At 35.8% G+C, this 25,900-nt stretch overlaps 1 protein-coding gene across 1 annotated transcript in view; it reads right to left on the bottom strand.

Moving 5' to 3' along the window:
- Positions 1–25,900, bottom strand: part of CTNNA2 (catenin alpha 2) — a 410,549-nt gene that overhangs the window by 11,206 nt on the left and 373,443 nt on the right. Inside the window, exons 13-15 of the mRNA XM_068402626.1 lie at positions 24,474–24,655; positions 21,608–21,713; positions 18,441–18,575 (exon numbers count right to left, since the gene is read on the bottom strand). Of these exons, the coding sequence (XP_068258727.1) occupies positions 18,441–18,575; positions 21,608–21,713; positions 24,474–24,655 (423 nt within the window). The remainder of the gene's footprint in view (positions 1–18,440; positions 18,576–21,607; positions 21,714–24,473; positions 24,656–25,900) is intronic.

Raw genomic sequence — 25,900 nt, 5'->3', positions numbered from 1 at the left:
TTATGCAAATATTCATATAATCATAGAATATTTTAGGATGAAAAGAAACTTTTGAGGTCATCTAGTCCAATGCCCTGTTCAAAACAAATTGAATTAGATGATGTCATTCAGGACTTTGCTCAAATTCAGAGTATCTCCAAGGATGGATAGTCTCCCACGTCTCTGGACTTGAGACCTCCACCCTGCACTTTAATTTGACTACCCTCGAGGTAAAACTTTTTCTCCTTATATCTAATCGGAATTTCCCATGTGTAAACTTGTGTTTGTTGCCCCTTTTCCTGTCACTATGCACCTCTGACAAGTCTGGATCTGACTCTTCTAGATCCTCCTGTTAGGTAGTTGTAGACAACAGTATCTCCCCTTAGCCTTCTCTTCTGTATACATGTGAATGTATCTGAGAGTAGTGTAGATGAAGTTGGTGATCTCATTTTCACTGCTACAAGAGTGTGTGTTTATCCAAAGGGAAAAACTGAGTAACTGTAGAAGAGAGGAAAAAATATCACCAATTATTGACAAATATTTAATAGCTCACTCAAGTTGGTTCAATCCTGTTCTACTCTCTTCAGAAAATACTTGTGTTCAGAAATCCTCATTTACTTGATCTGTTTTCTTTTGAAATTCAGTATTTTAGATAGCATTTTCCCTGAACAACAAATGCAGAAGTACTTATAGCCTCAGTGATTCACATAACCCAAATGGTTTCTGTGCTTTTCACCTCAGGACAATCTTCCCTACAAAAAACCCAAATTAATTCAACCACATCTCCAAATCTTCCCTCTAATCCAGAAATTATGTAAAGGAGATAAAGTACAAATTCAGCTGTTATTTAGAAGAATGGTGAAATGAAAAAGCATTTGCACTGGCTCTTTTCTTATAAAGCTCTTACCTAACTTAAATATTATATATTAGCCATGATTATTTATGGACTTGTCTGCACTTACTTGGCATCAAAAAAATGGTGACTGAATGTCTTTTAATATTAGCCAAGATCCAAGAGCTGTTCATAGCTGGGGGCGCTAGAACCCCAGAAGCATTTTTTCAGATGTCTGCAATTGAACAATTTCACTAGGAATGCAGTCAAGAAAAATAGAGCTGCTCATAAAAACCATTGAGATGATGTGTTTGGTGACCTAGGCAAGGTTTTCAGAGTTTGCATTTCTATAAATGAAGTCTTATCCTGCACTCATCCTACCTAACTCGAGGTGCTGGACCGAGGCATTCCAGACTCCTTCTCTGCTTGGTGGAGAAGACCAGGAACCATGGAGCACTTGAGATCTTTCAGAGGTTCATTTTCTATGGAGATGGGCCAGAGTACTTCACCTTTTAAGTTATATTTAGAGATCCTAAATTGTGTTAGAATCCTAAAGACAGTACAGTCAATCTGGGCATAGATGCTCAACATCTGCAAAAAATTGTCCTTGGATTTGACCCAGTAGTCCAAGAATTCAATCATACTTAATGAATATTTTTGAGATTGTTTTCCTCATTTCTTCTCTTTTGATTCCCAAAAGCGTCAAATGGGGGAAAACCACATACTACAAAACATACCAATACTTCCAGCCTACAGAAACTAATGAGACTGGGACCCCGAGAGAGCTACTTTATATAGATAAATGCTCCTTACAAAACAATTTAAATATTTCTGTTCAGAAAAAAATAGGCAGTTTCCTTTCTCCAGCAGCTAAGTTCACAGAAAATTTACATCACTTACATATGAATATATACCCTCAAAAGACGCCTAAGGCTAAACCCCCGACTCTCTGCTTGTCTGAATACATGGTTCAATTCATCTGCCCATGCCTCTGTCATTTTTTTAAGATGTTACTAATCTAACTGGTTGTCAGCATCTATCTGAAACAACAGTATCTGCTCTCTAGAAATGGCCATTGATCTCCACTAATTATAAAGGAAACCTGGAGTGAACATCTCAGATGCAGATGTTTACACTTGGCTAGATGAATCACTCTTCACATAGCAAAGGAGATAATAGTCAAAAACTCTTCATAATTCAAGCAAAATCTTTCTGAATAATAAAATACTCAGTTTTCATTACACCAGACCTACTCTCATCTTTCGCACAAATTGAGTAGGGTAGCCTCCCCCTGTTACTGCAAGATTTCTTTCCAAGTCTATGATTTTCAAACCATACTTCTTAGCTACAGTGAACTTTGTTCTGATTTATTTTTTTTTAATTTTTATTTGGCCATCCATGGTGGAAACTGGAATATAGAATGGAAGAGAGAGAAACACTGGTCTTGAAAATTATCTGAGTCTTGGAGAAGGACGTAATGATTGAAACTGATCATGATGATATAGATCTTTTCTGCCTTGAGTGTGGCTCAGTATTCTCATTTGCAGAGGGGAAATAATGACAATATTTGCTTATGTTTTCAGTTTTACGAGTGTACACCATCGTGTTTGCTTTGAGACACTCAGCTGGGATTGATAAAAATCCAAAGGATTATGATTGAACAGAATCATGTTTAATGTCTTTGAGATGCAACTGTCCCAGAAACAGAAGGTCTGGGGTGTTAAGGCAGTCGTAGTTTCCTCCAACCACTGTACTCAGTCCAAGTGCTATTGAGCATTTTTGTTGACAATTCAAACGAGCTGAGGTCCAAGTTTAAAAGGATTGCAATTTAAATCAACATGAAGAGTCCTCCAGAATGCTGTGCACTATCATTGTCACTTCCTTTGCTTAAACAAGATTAAATCAAAAGTACTTCATTTTGAGTCAATGGTGTTATACCAGCCTAAAACTGCAGTAAGAGAGGGCAGGGTGATGAGTGTCTATCTGCCAGCTGACACGGTTTGTGAACAGATGGTGCATTTCACGGCTCTCCCTCACTTCTCACACAGAAAAAGAAGGTAAGAACCAACCCACAAAGTTTTAATTCAACTTACTTGTAAGAGAAATCAGCCTGACAAACACAGAAAATTTGGGATTTTGACATAGCTATCTTAATCATACCGAAAAAATGTTTGATCTTCTTATATGATCTTACATCATTAAAGTATTGATCACACCTTTCCAGCGTGACTGAGGAACAAATCTGTAATTTAAACACTGACCTGCTTAAATGTATAGGTGTAAATATACTAGTTACTGGTTTTGCATTGACTCAGTAATACACAATGTGCTTGCAAATGTAAAACAACACAATTTTTAAGAACGCCTTATCGTAAAGTGTTTGCAATACACTTATGAAGATTTAACTCACTTAAATTAGCATATATTGGAACAAGTTGGTCACATATTTGCTTTCAAAACTTTCCATATTACACACTAAATAAAATCAGCTGAAATCTAGGCCTGTTATATTTTACTTTAATTTACGTACATGTAAATAATATACAATTAAAACAAACATTGCAATTGACTGAATACACACTCAAGCCAAAGCTGTAAAATACAGGAATCTGTGCACTTTAGACGTTTTAATTTTTTTTTTTAATCATAGTTGCCAGTAAAATAATTTAACAGGGGAATTAGCTCAGTAAATGTAAAATTAGGCTATTTATTCTCCCAGTATTAGGTTACTCAGGCAAACCCACATCCTGGGGTTGCATGGACAAAAATTGATTAGATTTGGCACAGGCAGATTCCAGGTTAATTATCGCAACAGTTTATGTCATTTTGAATATCACTCCACCTACAAACTCCCCCTTATACATAAGTCAGTCAACTGCTGATTTGCTTATCTTACAAGATAAATTTAGAGAGCAAATTTATCTGGATTTAAAGTAATCCACTGACATCTCTGTTCCATAGTATCTCCTCAGTGCTGTTCAGTATCTCTAAGTCACCTTAATTGCTGAATGATCCCAGTTCTGATTTCCTGTTCCCGATCCCTATATCTCTTTTAAAAAGAATTTCCCTCTCCATGCCACCAAAATGCTTTCATCATTGAAGCGAGATTAGGGGCACTGTACAGTTGGTCCTTATGTTTTACCTATTCTGTGCAAAAATTAAAGTCTCCTGCATTATACAAGAATAATTATGTGCAAAACCAATTTTGTAAACTCATCAGCAAAAGATGTGCTTAGGATCTAAATTAAATTTTACCTCAAAGCATTTGCCTCTGAAAAGAACAAACCTCAAACCGTCTTTAACAACAGAAATTCCTATAAAGTTTTCCGAAAGAAACATTAGAGATTGACTAACCTGCTTTTCCTTTCCTACTTGAAAGATCAAACTTTGCTAGGGAAGCCAAATTTGCTAGACAAGTTCTTGGCTTTGCAAAGGAAGACTTGAAGACTTCAATGTTTGGTTCACTAAAGGAATAAGCAGTAGTAGTAAAACTTCTTGCACACATTAGTCAAAGCTAGAAAAGCTGCCAACTGTCAGGGAGCTAATTTTTACATTCTTTGTCCTTATTTTTCTCTCTGACAGGAAGGGAAACAGTCATTAGTGAAAGTTTTGGTAGCTTTGTAAACAAGACTTTCATCCTCCCAGAATTTCATTCAGATCTCCTATGCATTGATACAAAGAGCATCACGGAGTCATCAGGGAGGAATATCCATCCATCACTACTGACCAATTCCCAATACATGCCAGTGACCAGAAGATGGAAGGCTCTGCATCCTGTATCCTATTCCTCAAAGCCACCTAGTCACCTGAAAATAGAAGTACTTCATCAATCAGACTATGGACCTCCTCTGCTGAAAAGGCTGTGATCGTACTCTGTCTTTGATTTATAGAGTGTGCATTGCTGACTTTTAGTGCCTTTCACTGAGATATGACAAGGCCTCACACGGAGCTGGTAAAGAGCTTTAAATGAACAAGAATAGCAAGATTTGCAGCATCCCTAGGGGTCAAAATCTTCATATGATCCTTCTTCTGCCCTTTAGTATGAGAGCTCTGACATCTTGACAGCTTTAATAGATACCCAAGGGGCAGAACAAGAAAGGAAGATCTTCGTAGTCCATCTTGTCTTTTCTAAAATGCTGAGGGATATTAAAACAGTGAAGCAGTAATACTTGGGGCCAAGGGAAACAAGTAACAAGACAGTGCTTTGAAGTCAAATAGTAATGTATAGGTAATGACACAAGGAAAACACCAAGAAATTGAGTCAGCAATATCCCTGCCCATCTCAAGTTCTTACCACAGAAAAAATTAAATGCTTTGATTTATAATTTCAAAGGTTAAATCTCAGGTACATCTCCTGGGATTTGATTTCCTGCTTAATTTCACATCTTCCACAATTTACTTTTGAATTTTATTTCATCTATAAAATAGGTCTTATAATTGTCCTGTTGTTAATACATAGCTTCATAAACATTCTGGATAAAGCAAATAAAAACAATAACAGAGAATATAGAAAATAAAAACCTCATCCTGCATAAACAGGCGTTATCCACAGTTAACAATGATAAATATATAAATAATACCATCTACCTTTAATCACAAAGTACTTTAGAAAAAAGATGGCCCAGTACTACTGTAATTAAATTAATGGAAGTTTAGCAATTGAGTTCAAGGGGACCAGAGTCTGCCATCACAATACAAGATAAACACTGAAAGATCAGTTTAACAACCAGTAAATAGATCACCTCTGCAAAGAAACATGATCATTGCTTTACAGATGACATTAACTCTAGGACTTCAGAACAGGAAGGAAATGATTTTTCGCAGGTGACTAAAACAACATATGCAATTCATTCTGTGAGCCCTATGGTTAATTAAAAAAAAAAAGAGCTAACAAAAAAACACCCCATTGTCATTTCTTTTCCCTCCACCCCCAGATCTAGAGAAAAAGTTAAAGATATAGATGAGACAGAAGGTTACTCACCGTTGAGGAGTCACTGCTTCCGGTCTCAAGCGTAGCTCCCTCAGCACAGGTGGGTGGGTGGGTAGAAAGTTGACTAGCCCTGCCCCCATCTATGACATCACACTCTACCTCATAAAAGGTAGTGAAAGTGCTCTGAACTCCAGTCTGATTTCCGAGAGATACAGAAAAGAGATAGTGAGAGAGAGAGCAAGAGAAATATTGTGCCGTAGCGTAGAGGTGAGGAGAGAGGAAAACATGTGCTGAAGGAGCTATGCTTGGTCAAGGAAACAGGGACTCTTCCACGATGAGTAACCCCGCTGTCTGGTGGTTCCTCTCACTTGCTCCCATAGCACAGGTTAAGCATGCAAGCCCTACAGGGTTTGCTGATTGGGAAAGAGGATAAATTTTTGCCCTAGAAGGTTTGCTGATTGGGAAAGGTGATAAATTTTGGCACCTTTTGATGAAAACCAGAGATAATAGAAAGCTCTATCCCCATTAAAAGCTGACTGACATCAGATTGGGTATGAATTTGGTTTAAAGACTTCCAAGTAGCATAATTTTGCATCTGGTTTTGGACAGACGAACTGCACAAAAACATAAACACTGATGCAAACAGCTGAAATTCCAGTGACTACAACTGGAATTACACTTGTGTCCACCAGTGCTGAATAAACGTTACACAATCCAGCCCTCTGAGCTGACCCTTGAATAGCGCAGGCCAGAGGGTAGGCCACCTATGCCAGTATATGAAGGAGGTCAGGAAAGAATTATGTTTTTCACGCAGTAAAAATGAGAACTGAGAAACTGTGCTGAAGGAACAAGTGAGGGAAGTATAAAAATTCTGGGCGTACATTTATTTACAGAGCACACTTTAAAGTTCCAGAAAATATCAATAAAATTGCAAAGAGGTGATGCTTTTAAAGAGTGTACATTTTTAGACAATGACAACCTTACAGGCTGAAGCACATTTTTTTTTCAAAAAACTTCCCAAGAACTGAAACTGGAGGGCTTACAATGGGATATTCATTCTAATTTATTGTAAATGGAATTTTTATCATCCAAATTCTGGAAAAGCAGGTTCGAGAGTAAACATAATTGCTTATATTATCCACTGGGATTTTCTTAATAACCTAGCTGTTACTAAAATTGGAAAAAATAGTAAATGCTGCTAAACCTAACTCTATTAAACAAAACTGCCCAGAGACTAGGGCACTATTCAGTGCTAGTAAAGAGTGCTAGATCCTGCCTTTTGGAAGACGAAAAATGAATGCTCCTTAAATGTCTTTTGAGAGTATGTATTATAAGCACACAGAGTTAATATTGACATTTTCCCTTAGGCTTTTTGTTGCTACAAGGATCATGGAAATTGTAATCTAATCATGATTGTTTTTTCAGTCTCTGTAATGATTAATGTGTATTCCCTGCTCTGTTTGTGTACTCTTTGTTTTTCTCTCATTTCCTTCTATTGAAAAAAGAAAGTGTGTGACTAATGTCTAGTACCAGTCACTTCACCTAACAACAGAATTCAAATATTTTTCTTCTTAAAACTTTTATAATAATCTATTCCTGCAGTATCTGCAGATGCTACTTTAAACCAGTATATTTGTGGATTTAAAAACTCAACAAATTGGCCAGTCCACTTGACTAAGTGAAGAGCTATTGTGACTGTTAGAGACGATATATAAATTCAGGAACACAATGCAAAACTAGGCTGCATCTGAGTAATGCAAAGTGATGATAGTGCTGTGAATTTCAGTTCAAAACTGAAATAAAAATATATCTGTCTGATTTCTCATTATGTGATTTTGATTTCAAGCTATTTGCATGTATGAAGATAGAGAGGAGGAAAATCACCTCTGGTACCCTGTATTGCATCTACTCCTTATTAACATGTATGTCTACTAGTCTGCCAAAGAGAAAAGAAAAATTGAACTTTTAAAGGCTTTTATGGTAGAAAGTACCAGGTAGAATTCAGTTAATTCATAACTTAGGTAAGCTATGACTTGACTATTGCACCACAGTTGTTTTTGCCAAATAAAGTAGGAATGTATTTCAAACTCCTGTGACCACCAGGCCTTATGAAGCCTAAGCAAGCTTGCTAATTCTGGTAAAAAGAAGGATGTTCAGAGGATATATCATTCAATATGAGAAATATTACACTTGTAGTAGCAGTTCTAAGATGTCCTAAAAAGAAATAAATTTTCTTTTATTGGAACAGAAATACATGGAAGTAGCACAATTAAATTCTGGAAGCTGAGGATAGCCAAGAATATTCTCCAGTAACAACACAAGATGAGAAATATGGTAGATTGCATCATGATAATGTGATATAAATAGTTCAATAGGCTAGGTAGCAGATAATACCCCAGATGGTATTTTGGGCTGGCACTGCTCACATATGAAATCTTGTTTTGACCTGCTTCGTATGATATCTGTAGTTAACAAAGAGAAAATTACGGGAAGAGCAAAAAAGATAAGACTGATTTATGAACATACACTGGAACACATTACTCACCTAAACAGTGAGCAAAAGCAGAGAAAGAATCAACCTAACTGAAAACATGTTAAAAATGTATATACATTCAAGAAAGGAGGGAAATCTTCCAAGTGTTCCAAGCAATACAACTAAGATTAATTAAATGAATACATGGAAATGCAAAGAGACAGTAAATGAAGACTTTAACACTCTAAAAGGGTTGTAAGTTAAGCCTAAAAGCATAAGAAAACTATGTAAATGCAGATGAAGCCATTGATTTAATCACTTGCACCCAGTCACTAGAAATCAAGGAAAAAAAAGGGTCCATGTTCAGTTTGACATCAAAGATCTGTAGGAAAAAACACCAAAGTGCTTTCTTTCTTGCTTAAAAAGACGGATAGATGATGGGGAACCATCAGGCACCACTACGGGACCAGTGGCTGCTGCCAATAAAGTTTGAGTACAGCAAGACTGTGAAAAGCTGAGGAGTACCAACTGTGCAGAAGCATTATATGTACTACTGGTATTCCTACAGAAGGCAAGAATGGATATATTTTAAGAAATTGAAACAACAGCTTGAAAAGGCCATATAAAAATGCCAAGCTGACACATATCATAAAAGTTTGAGACCTTAACACAGACACACCTCTGACCCAAAGATGTCCTGTTGCTGTAGTGGATCAGCTTGATGGATGAATGGAAAAATCTTTTTTGTTCATTATCTGTCATAGCTAAGGAATGACGAAACATGTAACATCGCATCTGAGACTGAGTAAAACTCTAACTTCTCTAATTTTTTGACAATGGGAGCGTTGATTCTAGTTGCAGGTATAAGAAAGGATGAAAATGTTTCTGCAGTCTTTTGGATTGGATATTGATGCTCTAATCCAGTTTTATTGAGTTCTAATCTGGTCTTTCATGAGATTTAGGACAAATCACTTGTATTTTTTGTCTCATTTTCTAGTGATACTATTACCCATCTGGTAACTTAATTCACAAGGTATTTTGATAATGTGTTAGTCAAAATTAGAAAGAACTGAAGTTAAAAGAGAGCACTTGAAAATGTCTAACAGTAAGAGATTAGGATTGATTTTTCTGATACTGGAGAGTTTTTTACTTTGACCCCATATCAATGTCTTGAATGCATTATACAAAACAAACCCTTTTTGTTGATGTAGCTGCTTATTAGTTATGCAAGATTAATGATGTGATGTGAGAACAGACATATTTTTTCCTTTGCTCCTATGAGGTTCATAAATAATAATAGTTATAATAATATGCTCCAAGTGTGGAAGAAAGTATTTCAGAGGTTAAAGATATAAGGCAACTTTTAACCTTCCTCACTTGGTTTGATCTCTTCCTAAAGGCTACTATGACCTCCTATATTTAATGGAAATACATTCCTATTATGAGTTTTATTAAATACTTTGTTGTAAGCTGTTTTGTTCAATATTTGTAATTGAATCTGCTCAGGCTGGGAAAACCTGTAATGTTTTCCCTTGAAGGTATGTCTTCTTGTCTGTGAGTGTTTCTATGTGTGTCTTACTCATCTGCAACTCAGGTTGTCAAGAACCGTAATTAAAGTGAAAGTCAGTCATGAGTCTGAACTGAACTTCTTATTCTTTTAATATCTGCAAAAGCAACACCTGATAGTACTTTTAGAAGTGAGATTAAGTCTCACTACTATCCAAATCAGAAAGTTAAATAATTGTAAGAGCTAAAAGATGTACTTCTGTATAAGCAACGGTCCAAAATCTCCTATTGTGTGTTAAATCCGTCATTATGTAAATTCAGTTCTCCATAATTCCATGTGCAAGAAACAAACCTAATTTTTCTCTAAAGCCTCACGATGTACCTGAGAATGACCTAGGGGAAAGGAATTCTTATTTAATACAAAATGGTGAAGCTTGGTCCCAGACCACCTTCTTTAAAGGCAGTAAGACAGGAAAAGAAGTGAACATGAGATAGCACTGAAGTCCTCTCTTTCTTTATAGTAACTTTTACAGGGAGAGTCCTTTAGGGTCATATCTTAGGGTATGTTAGAATGGTCAATAATTATTGTAGAGCTGGTGCAGTTTGTGTATCAGAAAGCCATAATATTCCCATTTTCTTCCCATCTCATTCAGCATGGCCTGGAATAGGAAAACAAGCTGGACTGAAGCAATAACTACTGTAGCAGGCGAGCTTTGGATTTTAGAGTAGTTACTATTGTTAGAACAAATGCAGTATGTAATGAAGCATATACATTAATATTTCCTTCCTTTTTCTATGATCATTTTTGTTTCAAGCCTCAATCTTGAATCCATAACACTTTGCTTTGTTCTCATAGAATTAAATGGCTTAACATCATTTGGTATCAGAAATGTTTTCCTTTGCAGAAAACTCTTGTAATGAGAAATTTCAATGAATGTAATCTTCAGAAATTCATGAATATATGTTACCTGATAAAGCACAAGAGCATGTTCCCTGTAGCCAAAATGCTTCTTAATGATAAAATTCTGACCTGTCTAAATTGTAACCTACTAAATGTAGACATATAGATGGTGGGCGTGCTTCTTGTCCCCATGAATTTATTCTAATGAAGATAAGTGCAGTGTGATTTTGCTTTGCAAATGAAATTCTAGATAACATCTTTCCATTTATGCAGAATATATTGTTTCATATTTATGTGTATGTGTGTCTACATCTGCATTTATATACAATGAGATATTTTCTTAGTCCTGAAAATAGCCTCATATCAAAACACTGTAGCTTCAAAAGAACTGAGATTATTTAATAAAAAAATATTTTCTTGTTGAATTTTCAGTTATGTCTTAAGCTTCATTCATCTACTTTTCCTTGCATAATATAAACTCTGCCCACCACCAATTCACCTTTGAAGAAATAACCATAACACTAATAAAAATAAATCAACCTTTCCAAAGTCTTCTGCGCTATTCTTTATGTGGATCATACTTATGATCCCCTGGATGCGCAAAGCTCAAGGTATATACTATTTTTCAATCCAGCAACAGTTATAAAGGCAAAACCATGTAAACTCACAGATGTAGAAATAAGATCCTATGGGATCTTTCACCTAGCTGAATAAAAACACTGTACACATGTCACTTGAAAGATACCTCTGGAGATCTCTTGTACAACTTTTGGCTTGAAATGAGTTGATTAGCAACTTTACATCTGCTCAGCTGCTGCACTGTCTGCCTGAGGCTTGAACCCCTCCAAGGATGCCAACTGCATAAACACTCTGGGCTCCTGGTCCGCACTGCCTTCACTGGGAAGCAATAGGTAAGCTTCATCTAATTAACTAAATCTTTATTATTGTTACATATTTGGAAGAAGTATTGTAAATGGCTGTAAAGCCACTGTAGATACATACGTTTACTTTTTTTTTAATTCATCTTTGAGCTGTTTCATAGGATAATTAGGAATTCTTCACTGCTTTAACTTTCAGAAAGCCCTAAGACAGTATTTCCATAAAATGCATCCTATATAATGAATATATGTCCATGAGGGATTTTATCAGCACTCATTTTGATTAACCTGCATAACTCACTGATGCCTTTATCCTTTAGGAGTAGTAAATTGACTCATTGTCAGGATGATAAATTCTTTATGTTATCACATCATCAGGTAGTCCCTTTCTTGGACAGTGTATGGAGGGATACAGCCTGTGCCAGCAGGAGTTGGAGACTCCTCTATTAGTCACAAATAGAAAAGCTCAAACAACTTGTTCCAGATAAAGGCTTATCAAAACCTGTATATTTATAAGTACCATGTGCTTCATATAGCCATACATTTTGGAGCAGAGTACACTTACTATGGCTTTATTTCACCCTCTCATATATCAGTATGTCTGCATACATTCAAACACATATGCAGAGGTTACTTAAATGTATCTCCGCCCCAACAGGCACAGCTGAAACATCTCCCTGTATTTTTAATTTCTTTTGTTTCTTCCAAAGCAGATGAATGAGCTAGTTGAATACACAGTGTAAATCAAGGACTCACTTTCCCCACCTAGCCCCAGCCTTCCTGTCCTGGAAGCTGTCTTTTTACGGTGGTAACTTCAGAGCCAAAATAAGGACCCTAAGTTTTTATTTTCTCTCCTTGCTTGTTCTATTGGGAGTATTAGGAGTAGAGATTATTGTGGAGTCCAATCAACTTTAGGGTCCTGACTTTATCTCAGTCTTTTCCCACCACTGAAATTCTTTGATTTCCTATTCCTATCTTGCTTTTAGTCTGACCTTTTCATATCTCATATTTCAAGTTCTTTGGCTTACTTCCTTATTACTTCAAAGCCCTGTCCTTTATCCACTCCTTTCATTCCAAGTCTCAAAACAGAACTCCTTTCCACCAACCTCATCCTAAACAAATATCTTTCCATGAGTTCCATCTTACATTATTTTCACAGCATTGGTAGATATGATACACTGTTCATATTTGCAAACTCCCTTTTTTGGCCATTCTAAATTCTTACTACCGTCTTGTGGGTGAAAAAGTGGGTAAACATGAAAAACAACTTGCAAAAAAAACCCACCTAAATTAAAAAAAAATCACAAAAGTCAACTTATATTTTTAAGCAATTTAGCAATTATCTATAGGGTCCCTGTGTCCATCTTTCACTTCCCTTTACCAATTTGAGTATATTCACTTGTATTACATCCACTTTTCGTGTATTACCATAACCCAAACCCTGGTCTTGCAATGATGTCAGCTTAGACATAGGACTGTATCTCTGCTTTGTGCTGTGTAACTCTTTGAGCACTCACTGTCCAACAAATATGAACACAGCAATTATTTAGGAATAACTGCTCTGACCCTCAGCTCCAAGTAAATTGAATCACTAGCAGACAAACCACAAAATCTCTATTAGTGATACCTATTAATCATTAAGTACACCTAGGTCTTAGCTCAGGTGTTTTCTACTGAAAACACTGACAACTTGTCAGTCCAAGCAGCCCAGCCGAGAAATATCTACAAACCCTGTTTTGTCAGACTGTTTCTGTGAAAATACTTCCCATAGCATTCTTCCATTTCTGTTATAAATTAATAGTAAAACTTATTTTGTTGCTAGCTAAATAACAGGAGTAACCTTTTTGCACTCCTGAGAATCTTGCAGAAAAGGAACCCAACAGTTCTGTCAATTTGCCAACTCTCCCTTCAGCAAACTTTCTTTTACATAATGCTAAATTCTTGCCCGATTCAGGAGGAATTCAATTATTTACCAAACTCCAAAACAACATTTTCTCCATACACTTAAGCATTTTAAATGCATAAGTTCTCTCTGATTGTCTACTTGAAAACAAACAAAGCAAAATTCCCAGTAAGGCTTTCTGATGTGGGGAAATGAACTTGCAGGTGAACTTCAAATTATCTGACTTTTCTTTGAGTTTATAGAATTCATAAGTAGCAACTTGATACTCCTCTGCCTGTACGCATACTAACTTGCTTTTACAGCACAAGGTAGTTTAGGGTGATTCAGCCTTAAATGAAAGAAAAGTATGACCTTTAAACCATTTTGTTTTACTAGATACAAGATCAATAGGCAGAATTGATAGGGAAACTGGTTGCCAGCTCACCTTAACTGCTGGATGCACACTGTTATTCTGTGATAAACAATGAGAGGCTCATTCTTTTTTTGATGAGGACTAGCTATTTCCAGTTACCTTACTCTTATCACTGATCAAGAATAAACATACAGACAGTTATTTTGCAGTATATCTCATACTTGTTAATATTTTTATGTATCCAATCTCCCAGTCCAGGTGTCACGGGAATTTTCATAATGTCCTACCCAAAGTTAATGGGGTGGCTCCAGCCCTTTTACCTTCATTTTTCCCACAAAGTTCTCACTTAAATTCACCAAGCAAGAACTCCTAAAGTCACAATCTTAACTAAACTGTCTTGTATCTTCAAAATGTTATAAGAATCCTTCTCTTAGTATTGTGGCTGAGCCTATTATGCTAAGATAAATGGACCTTTGAAAATAATTGGAAATTGGACCCAGCTAAAGTATAAGCTTGGAGTGTGCTTTGGCTATTGATTCAATATGTTTGGATGGTGTTAAAAGGTACATGGCTGTTACTCTGTACGACACTGCATATCTATCTGGCTCAGTTGTTTAGGACTCTTTGGACAAATTTTCTGATAATAGAGCTGATTATATCCGTAGAGTTCTAAACCAAGCCTGAACACGATAGGGGGCTGCCTTGGATAAGGGATTCTCTTAGCTTCTGTTCAATATAATTCTGCAGCTAAGCTACCAACATAAACAAGAATTTAAAAAAATTCAAACTCATAGCCTAAACAGAGAGTAGGTAAATGAGCTGATCAGATTCAGAGCAGCAGTAAACAGAACAAGTGGATATTTTTTCTAGGGTAAGAAATTAATTTATACATCTGTTTTATTGTAATGGTCTAGCTAACAAGAGTCAGAGAGGAATACTAAAAAATAAAGCAACCCTAGAGTTAGAAGTAGTCTGAATTTTTATCCAAATAACAAACACCGTGGTTAAAACAAACTCTATTCAACAAAAGTAGCTACCACAAAAAGGCTATCTATTTGATAGCTGCATGAGCTAAGTATATGTAAATGGTATTTACTTCACTGAGAGTAGCATATGCTCAGCACCTCAGAGGATTCATTCCAATACAATGGTGCGACTGATTATGAAGCAAATACACATTACATTAAATAAACTAAGGCAAGAGAAAAAGAAAATTATTTTGAAGTGTTTTTAGTCTGTGATTTTATTAAAGGAGGTTGTTTATTCTTAGAGGGGAATTAGAAATTGAATATTCAAATTTCAAATTACAGAAAGAGATATCTGTTTATGGATCAAGGTCAAAGAAACTTACTAGGAACAAGGATATAATCTACAGAGATGAGAAATATTTTTTGAATCTTTTGCATTTTTTAAATATTAATTCCTTTTTGCTTTTATGAAACTTTCTCCTCACCCCTTTTCTTTACTTTCTTCCCTATAATCTTCTTCAAGTTTACAAGGCTCCTCACTGAAGAACAGATATCACATAGTTTTTCCTTATTTTATTTTTCAAAACTCAATTGGAATCAGGAATTAAGAGTCTCACCTTGCAACATAAAGGGCCAAGTCAACAGATAGTCTAAATTGGCCTTGTTCCATTGATATTAATGAGTTAGGCTGATGCATGCTAACTCTCAATTGCTGGATCTTACTTATCTGGTGAAAATAATTTTGCTACCTGCATGCAGGGAATTTGATGGGAAAGATCTAAGGAGAGAAAGAGCTGAGGGAAAAGGAAAGAAAGGGAAAAATAACAGTGGGTTCTTTCCTTTACTGCAATAATTTACACTTCAGGAGTGTGACATTTTCTTACTTTTTGATCTGTTTTTCTATTTGCAGCAAAGTCAACGATGCCAAAAAGAACCCCTTCATATGCTATGCTAGTATCGTATCAATCTATAGAGGAAAAAGCAAACAAGATCTTATGCTTATTTTCAGAGATAAACCATACTGAACTCTCGAATCTTGAGGGGAAAAAAGAAATAGAAGTTTCACTAAAAGATATATAGCACATTATACGTTATGTACACAGTATTTTTGAAGTTGTTGCAACACATTTTTCTCTAACAGAACTACAAGAACTGTGGGGTGGCTTTCATCGTCTTTTAGGTTTTAATTGGTTTTATGTCTCTTTCCTTTTTGCATAAATATACATATGCCCACACATAGATTCATATATACATATGCATACTTTAATTTCATTTATAAATATTAATTAATATTCTTAATAACACAAAAATTCAAGCAGAGATTGTACTCCCCATAATAATTCTGAATCATAACTCATATTTTGGATCAATCTGAATTATATTGTGTTTTTTTTGTAAACACAGTAGTAAATTACAATATTTTAGTAATCATCCTGGCTCTTGATATTATATATCAAAACACTTAAATGTGGTGCATTCATATAAACTTACTTCTGTAGTCAAAGGTTGGGAAGCTTGAATTCTAAATTTCTATTGTACTTCTAACATTGTACTGTATGCAAGTTGCCAAATAATGGTATTTCATTTTAATGTAAATAAAATACTGTTTATTTGTAATTGGCTATCCAAGAGAAAATGAAGAAGATGGAAGCAGAAGCAGCAAGTAGACAAGCAGATGTAGATGTGCACTTGGATACCAGATCTCTGGATAGCAAAGGAGCATACAGTACCCAGCACCTTGAAGATAAACATCTTGGAAAACACTATCAGGAAAGCATTATACTAAGTGTGCTATGCCAGATAACAAGATAATGCTCTCAAAAAGGGATGCACAGGAGTTCAACTCTCTATATCACCTCCTGTTCAGAGCAACAGCAGAAGAAGGAAGCTGGGCAATCTTAAAATTTTCTGCATGTCAGTACTACTGAGTCTTTGGAACAGACCCAAATTATTTCTGTGGTTGAAGCTAGTTTTGCCTTTGTCTGCAACTGACTGTAGAAACCCAACCAAACAGAAACACAATGGTGATGAAGCCTGGTAAGCAGCAGATGCTAACAATGCCAGACTGGAAATGATGAAGTCAAGCAGTTCGGCCACTTAAATTTCACAACGGATGGTGATGTTCCAGTAACAAATAGATGCTAGAGCTTCACAATGGCTTATTCAGCATCCACATACACTGAATAAAGAGACTTGAAAAAGAAACACACACAACCACAAAAGCCAAGCTGGTAGAAGCACTGATTTGGGTAATCGTTATAGATAGATGAATATGACAACTCAATGGGTATGAAAAGCTGGACCCAGATGGCAGTAGGCAAGAAAAGATCATCGCATTTACTGTGCAGCATAGCTGTCAGCGAAACAAGGACAGATCACTCCATTAATATCAGGAAAATGGAAGAGGATCTTTTCATTGCTGTGGGAAGATCAAGGTATTAAAATTACATATGTACATATGTCAAGAAGTGAAGACCAATTGCAGGACAGAACAGGAACATTTAAGCAGCTTCTTTTAGGATTGCATATATGACTTCAGAATGTTTGATCCAAGAAAGCCTGGCAAAAGTTTTAAGACCTTCTATTGTGCTTTGTAAAAAATCAAAATGTTATGTAGTTGAGAACATTTGCTGTGACTTCTGATATGTTTGAGGAAGGCCAGTGATTTCACTGGGGAACCTTATGGATGAAATGAAGGGCACAAGTTAGTTGTCCTAACAATCTTCGTACTTGATTGGGCTTAAACAATGAAAGGGTGCTTTTTCAAAACTGCATTTGAAAATAATCTTGTTTAAAGTATTTTGGGTCTCACAAATCTCCATCATTTTGGAAACACACTGAGGAGAGTGAAACATACTATACATTTACATACATATTGTCTGTATTTGAGTTAGAAGATAACAAAGGTGTCATCGGGCTAATACTAGGGTGATTAGTTAAAAGACCAAACCAAGAAAATCATGCAGAGCAGCAATTGCTACTTCTTGGTTCAAATAATCTCCCAGGGGCACAGAGTCCAACATTAGGTGAAGGAAAGAAAAAATAATTTTAAAATGTAGAAAAACTCATTTTTTATAATATTACTACTGCTGCACATTCCTTTCTTTATTTCTAAAAAAGATTATGTGTAAAAAGTTTCTAGCATTCATTGAAAAAACCTGAAATAACTGGATGGGAATTAGAGTATATAATCATAGTGCTTGCCAATAGTATTTGAAAACAGCATGTGCATCAAAAATTAAAATATTTTGCTGGCCTTCCAGAGTTTTTGCTAAACCTAGTGTGCATTGGAACCTGAGTAAATGAAATCCCATTAGTCATCACCATCTTAACAATATGCACTTCATACATAACTGGCTGCTGCACAGAGGGACAAAATTACCAGTACTAACAAAGGAAAGAAGATTTATAATGAGCAAATATACAAAAGCTCCAAATAATTATAATATTCACAGCTTGGCAGTGACTTTCTAGGCTATGAAATTACTTTTCTTTTGGAAGAATTAAGATTTTACAAGGTTAGTATAAACAAAGGGTAATTGGAAAATCAAATTGCTCTATGTAAGTTATTGTAAGGTCTGGAATAACGGTGACAGCATTGTAAAAAGCTTGCTTATGAATCATTGCATTTTTGTTTTGTACGTTATTGCCATCAAAAATCCTCCCTTTCAAGTGCTACATGCAAAACATAAATGGCTAAATACAAATACCAGCTTACCCCTGATACAATAAGTTCTCCTCCCAGGTTCTGAACTTCTGCCTTCACTTTACTGCAGATATTGAGTTGGTGGCAATAGAGGGCAATGCGCTGCAGGTAGGCCAGCAGATCCTGTTTGCAGGCTGAGTCGGGGCACTACAGACAAAAGAAATATTCAATCAGATGTAGCTGATTTATATGATTATAGAGAGGTAATTAGAGGAGATAGTGGCAGTGCGTGTGTATTAGGTGGATCCATTTCACTTCATCTTTACATGGGAGACTTGATGAAACGTGAAAATTCAAACTCTACCTTTCATTTAACTCAGGACTTATGAATTGTAACCTAAAGATGCACTATACCCTTTTGTAAAAAGAAGAAACCTCTCTGCCAGACACTAACAAAAGACAATTAAAAACATTGCTATGTTTGTGGGGGAGGTTCACTTACGATATCAGTTTGTACAGAATGGAAGAATCTATTGCAGCCAAAAGACCAAGTTTGACCTGAAACTCCAGGTTGCCTGCTGGGTGTCCAGGTTAAGATACGACGTGGACCAGTTAAAGTCCGGATAAACCCAGTTTGGATTGATTACATCCACTTCAATGCCAACTCATGACTGTCTTGCCAGCTTCCCTGGTATTTGTGCAGACTCTTAGAGGACACAGCTCTGCTTCAGACTTGGCCGAAGCCAGGCCCCTTACTGACATACTAAGAACTCAAGTGGCAGAGGTGAGGCTGCTTGGGTTTGGTATTGACGGATTTGGCAAGCTTATCGTTAATATAGAAATACTTTAATCTGTGCTAGATGGAAATTATTTACTAAAGTGTAAGTGACATATTACAGAGTCTCTCAGGAGATGACATCAGTCTTGCAGCCCTTCTCAAGAACACAGTGAGATAAGTTGGTCCCTCTGCATGTCTAAGGAGTACATCTTCATACTAGAGGGAAGGCTACCTACAGTCCTGTACCATTTTGGATGCTGTGCATCTCAAATGTGTTTTGATACAAATTATATTAGGTCAAATGCGGTAGACTCAGTGAACGTTTTATAATCAATACAACTAGAAAAGGCCCAAGTGCAAGTTATTCGTAGTTTTTGGGACTCTTAATAGAAACTGCATCATCCCCCACAATATCAACAGCATAATAAACAACACTCTTGTAGTTAATATTCAAAGTCTTGCCTGAAGAGAACAGACCTCAGGAATTCACTCTGATGAAACAATGCTAAAAGGGTCCATAGCTAACAGCATATCTCCAATAAATATTCTTTGGGGCTACCCAACAAAGCTTTACTGACAATGTTCTTTGAATGTATAGTTTGGGGAACAAAGATTTAGGGACTTCCGAGTATGTCTTTTTATCATCTTACAAAGTTTATGCTCAATTTTTGTAAACTATTATCACAGCACTTCAATAAAAACTGATAGAATTAAACACACACAAGTCAACAGCATCACAGCCTCTGACTTGAGATGGCTGCTCTAGCCCCAGCAGCTAATGCTGGCAAGGAATATGTTTTCAGTGAAGTAGTTGCATATACTGTCATCTATAAGCCTGAGAGCAGTCGCTTTGCTTTTTTCTATCCCTTTAAAACTAACAATAAACAAAGCTGGAGGTTCATTGTGGCTGTTAGGATTAATCTGCTCTATACTTACAACAATGATATAATGCCTCTCTTTCTCAGACAGCTGCCACATCTTTCAGGCATGAATCCCTAAGAGACCTCTTCTCCCTACCGGTGACAATTTAATACAGAAATATTTACCCTAATCTTGAAGTCTATGAACTGAAAGAAATGAACTTTAAAGCAATACTTCTAGAGAGCTGACAAGGCTTTAAATACAAGCACCTTGGAGCGAATGAAAATGTAAGATCTCTCTCATTGGAACAGCAATTAAAAACATAACTGTCCATAAAAAGTTTATATTGCATCAGTATTTCCAAAGTTCTGTAAAATATCATTAAAGCGCAAGCATTAAAACAAACACTTAATTCTCATAGTGATTTTACTGTTTAATATTAAAGTGTGCATGTTACAGTCTTCTGAAATTTAAAATGTGACTCAAGCTAACTCACTCTAAGCGTAGCAAGTCTCTTTGTGTTTCTTTCTTTAAAATATTCCACTTCTGCAAATACTGTAGACTAGGAATTTTACCAGCTGACAGATGGATTTCTTCTTTCTTATTCTAAAATGAATAGATGCTACATTGGAAGGATTGGAATGGGTTAACTACAGGAAAAATGCTTGCTGATAATGAAGAAAACCTAAACCCCAAATTTCTGAAGTTATAGGAAAACAGGCAGCTTCAGGTTTCTTCCCACTCTGGCCCATATTCCATGGCAGGATGTTACACAGTATTACATGCTTACTTGAAGAAGAAAGAGAAATATTTTGAAGAGAAAGACTAGAGGCAAGGAAGTTATCAGTTCCCACTTCCAGAAAAATTTCTCTTGACGACAATGAAAAGAAAGAAACTATAGGAAGTTTACAAGGGAAAAAATAGTCAAATTTCATTTGCCTAATTCTAAAATTAGCTACCTAGAACCTGGATTTGAAATTTGGCTCTTAACTTTTGATATCATGCTTCCTCTTGCTCTCCAGATGGACAGATAATCCCATCTAAAAGAAAGGGGCTGAATATAGCAAGTTCATCTTTCCAGTTGTGACTTGGATTTGGTAATGGGGCTGAGGACACAGACCCTAGAATGTGGAGCAGGGGGCTGTAAGGTGAAAGCACAATACCTGATGCAAAGCAGCAGAAAGGGAGTCAGGGAATCTTGAAAAAGTGCCGTACCAAGGGAAATTGCTGGAAGAATGAGCTGAAAAGAATATAAGGATTCCTAGGCATATGGCAAGGGTAACAGAGCATCCAAGTCTCTACTGCTTTCATGACAGCCAATATATGAATTTAATTCTAATCCAATCACCTGGGTCCAGAAGTGAGGCTGTGGAACAATTCAGGCATTTCTGAGGTTGAGAGAGACTCATTTATGACTTTCCTGTACTGCAAAACCCAAGCTGATTGGTATAGAAGAAACAACTTATATTCAATGGGTAGATCAGTATTGAGGCAGTGATTTTCAACAGGTAATTTTCTGACAAGTAAAGATAAACTTTTCTTGCAAAAGGCAACTCATTGGCAGAGGTTACATTATATTTCTGCTCATTTTTGTTGTTACCTGATCAGCTACTGCTCGTGCCAATTTGTCCATCCTTGATCCTGCCTCTGCAATCTTCTTGGCTGCATTAATGACATCTGAAGTATTCTTCAGGGGGCCTTTACCTCTATGAAATACAATGCAATTATGCGCAATCTAAATAAATCATGAAAGGCAACAGTTTTAGCGATGCTGTTTAGTGTTTGACTTTAAAATAGTAACACCACTGACTTCTTAATTTATTACAACTTCACCTTTTAACTACTTTATAGCACAGATTGATTAAGAAATTGGTCTGCTATATTTCCTCTCTCTTACAAAATGCCTCACTAGCAATTTAGTCTGATGATGCCTTCAAGCACACAAACTATACTTAATAGTATATGCATTTTTAAGTGCTCATTAAACCAACATTCTTTCTGGAATACACAACTATTTCAAAATTATGTTATTCCCAAGCCAGTGCTAAATGTTAAGCCTGTCATGTCTAGAGAAAGAATGTCACATTTTAGAAAACCATTTTTGGTAGATTTTTGTCAGAAAACGCAGATACTTGAAGCATAATCCTTATGGTTACACTTAAATGTTACACTTAAAATGTGTTACATTTAAGACTGATCTTTCACTATACTCTTAAGATGATGCACAAAACTCTGATTTTAGTCATTAAAGTTATCAAAATGTGTATAGACAAAAAGTAAAAAGTCACTGCAGACTTTTCTGAGTTTGCTTCAGACAATAACAAATGGCTCAGTTGGAATTGAGCTGATTTTCCTTTTTTTTTGGTTGTTTTTTTTTTGTTTTGTTTTGTTTTTGTTTTTGTTTTTGTTTTTATACTATGTGGACAAATATAGCTTCAGACAAGACTGATGGAAAATCATGATATGATAAAACTTAGGGTTTTTTTTTTAAACTAAAACTGAAGGCATTTTTTCTAAGTAAAACATAGTATTATTTTTGCATTTTTTCTTCTAAAATGCCAAGAATAAAATACTGTAATATATTTCCATTTTTATCTTTTTTCCAAACTTTCATTTCCACATTACACAGATATTGAAATACAACAAGTATCCCACTTTTGTCGAACTTAAACTGTAGCAGAAATCCTTCACAGTGACCTCGTATGCTTCTACATTAATTACATCATCAGATCTGACTGTCACAAACTCCAGGCATTTGAAAAATTATTCTATTTTAACACTGCTGAGGTTACAGTGAACCAAAAAGGTGTGAAAGGCTTTGTTATCTTTTAATGGAATATATTAAACAAGTTTTTATTGAATCTGATGTAGACAGAGGTGCACTTTGATTTTTTTTTTTTAATTTACTTCAAATGTGACAGTAGCTTTCTCTCATTCTCATATTAGTTCTGTTCTTTTGATGGTAGAAAATGTAATTACAAAACTTTCAATTTGGTGCTCAGTGTATCAAAGGTTGTCTAGGAGGTTGCAGAAAGTGTTCATATTCTGGGCTGTTGCTTTAGAACATTATTTCTTACTTTCATGAAATGATGGCACTGTTTGGACAGTTTTTCACCCTATTTTTGGGCAGAAGGATCAGAGACCCAAAGACAATACAAATACAAAAGTAATTAAGATTCCTCTAAAATATGACCCTTCACAGGAGGTTCTACACGGTCGTTTGGTATACAGGAGTGGTGAGTCTACTGCAAAAAGAACAGTTGTAACAGCACAAACTGAGAGAAAAACAAATAAGATGAGAGAATAATAAATAACATGAGAGAATAACAAATAAGCTGAGAGAATAATCACTTGGAAAGGACTATAGTAGTAATCTATTAAAGTGAGCAAACTTTCTATATGCATAATTAAATTTAAAATGGATAAAAATGTTTGCTGTTGCCTATTACTAATTAACTAACTATGCAAGTGCAAATAGTCAAGTTATTTGCAAATTAGTGGTATTTATACACCCCCCATCCATCCATCCATCTATCTAAGGTACGTGTGAACCCTACATTTTCAATGCAGAGACTGTCTCCTCCAAAATGGGTTGAAGGTTCCAGACACAAGGCATGTGATCAGCTGGAGACTAAGAAATCTATTTGAGCATTTCAGTGAGATTAGTAAATGGATGTCTTATTTTAATTCTGAAGAAAAACATGAATATTTTTGTCCAGATTTGTCTAATCACATTTTGATAAATACCATTGCAAATTCCAAACTCCCATTAAAAATAAATACTGAAAAACCTTCAATTTATTACGGTGATCTGTAATTCAAAGAATCTTATAAAATGTTCTCCCTGGTGTGATTAACAATATGACTATATCTAAATAAAATAATTCTGTTTATATGCTATCATTAATGAATGCCTTTTTGATGCTTTGCGATCTTAGAAAATAATAAGACATCAATAGAAAAAATAAATGAAACAAAAAAAAATTATTACTGACAGGCTCCAATAAAGTATTAAATCAAAACAGTTTCATTTCATTTGGGATTTTTTGGGAAAGCAGTTCAGCATTCAAAATGATATAAATAGTTTTGCCATATTGTTTGATTGACACAAATTGTGTTGAAATGTTGAAAGTTCAGAGAGGCACATGCATTTAGATGGGTACTAAACAAAATGTCAGTTGAGGTCCCAGACTGTCTTTGCTGCTGAAATTCAAGATGATCTGCAAATAAAAGAGATTCTCAAATAGGACAAAAACTTCGTGTCATTAATCCCATTTGGAGAAATATCCAGAGCAGCAGTCATGTGTAGAGAACTGTACAACCCATCCCGTCATGTATGATGTGTGTTACCTGGCTTTGCATCCCCCAAAACACAGCACATCATGTCAATGGGCTACAAATTGCAACAAAAAAGAAACGTGTGGGATGTCTGAAGAAGTCCTCAGTACAGGTTATTTTGTTCTTACCTAGTAAAGTCTGTCATTTCCATCATAATCATGCACATCTGCTTTGCCAACACAATGATGTCATTACCACTGTCATCCCACTTGGCCACCTCTGCATCCAGTTTGCTCTTCTCTTGGTGGAATATCTCTACCTGCTCAGCAATCTTAGCCTTCTCCTCCTGGGGAAGCTGAGCCATGATAGCCTGGAGAAAAAATGGGAGAAGTTGGGCATGAAAAAAGGAAGCTAGAAATGATACTTTTCCAGTGGCCTAAACAGCATGCCCAACTTCTAGTTTCTTTCCATGGGAATTGAAGATGCCATGCAAAATCCAGTACACATTTGATTGCTGTTAGGACAGGCAAGAACAAATTCACAGGATGTTTATAGCTCTTCTTATACCTTCAAGAACTTAAAAATTATGTATGTGATGCCATGATATACAGATTAGTCACCAGCCGATACAGGAAGATTAGAGAAAATTCCTGTTAAATCTTAACCTTTAGGAAGAACACAATGAATTACATCTATGGCAAAAGGCAAACTGAATTGCCAGTATCTCCCCTGGTCTCATTCTTTGTCAGAAACAGAGGTTTTCTGCTTAACCCAACACTAAAATAAGCTATGACATGCAAGATAATACATTTGAAGGTAATTGTAATGACTGTACCTTTCAATAATATTTAGCGATCTAATTGTCTCTTGGAAGATATGCAAAAAAGCACTACACAGGTTGATACTAATCTGCCTCGACATTATCAACAAAGCAGAAAGTTCCCCTTCCCCCAAAAAAAGAAAACCCTACAAAATTATAATAATTACTTTTGAAGAGCGGATTGACACTGCCAATAACGATTTCCAAGTTGAGCTACTATTTGGCTTTAGGGGTTCTGAAGACCACATTATGCATTTAATGGGGTGTGACACATATTTAAGTGTCATTACATTTTTTCTTGTTTATGTCACTTTCAATCAGCTGAAGTCTTTCTCTACATATTCTTAAAATGCTCCTGGCTTTTAAAAATTCATAATTGACCTTTTCCAAAACTGAAATTAAAAAGGGTTATAAACAGCAGATCAGAAAATGAGAAATTTGCAAGTTAATCAAATTAACATTCAACACATGAGTTTTAATTAGGCCTTATCAATGTAACTCAGCAGTTTCAAATGTTAGCATATTAGTCTTTCCACAGAAAAATGCAGTGTAAGTCAAGCTAATAAATAAATATATAAAATACATATAAAACACTAGAACAGATGCATTAACTGAAATTAAGAGAATGTGATGGTAGTAGTAAAATTTGGAAAGCCAATCTGTATATCTTGCATGTGGTTTCTCTCTGTGGGCAGTGTCACCTGCACACCCTTTAAACTGGTATACAGTGTTTTAACACCCTATTCCACCTGCTGATGCATTTTCAGGGAAGCTATATCCTATAGCAAATGCAGC

The sequence above is a fragment of the Nyctibius grandis genome, chromosome 6 (assembly GCF_013368605.1).
Source record: "Nyctibius grandis isolate bNycGra1 chromosome 6, bNycGra1.pri, whole genome shotgun sequence".
Lineage (NCBI taxonomy): Eukaryota > Metazoa > Chordata > Aves > Nyctibiiformes > Nyctibiidae > Nyctibius > Nyctibius grandis.
Note: the sequence above shows the minus strand (reverse complement) of the source record. Positions and strands in the feature narration are given on the sequence as shown.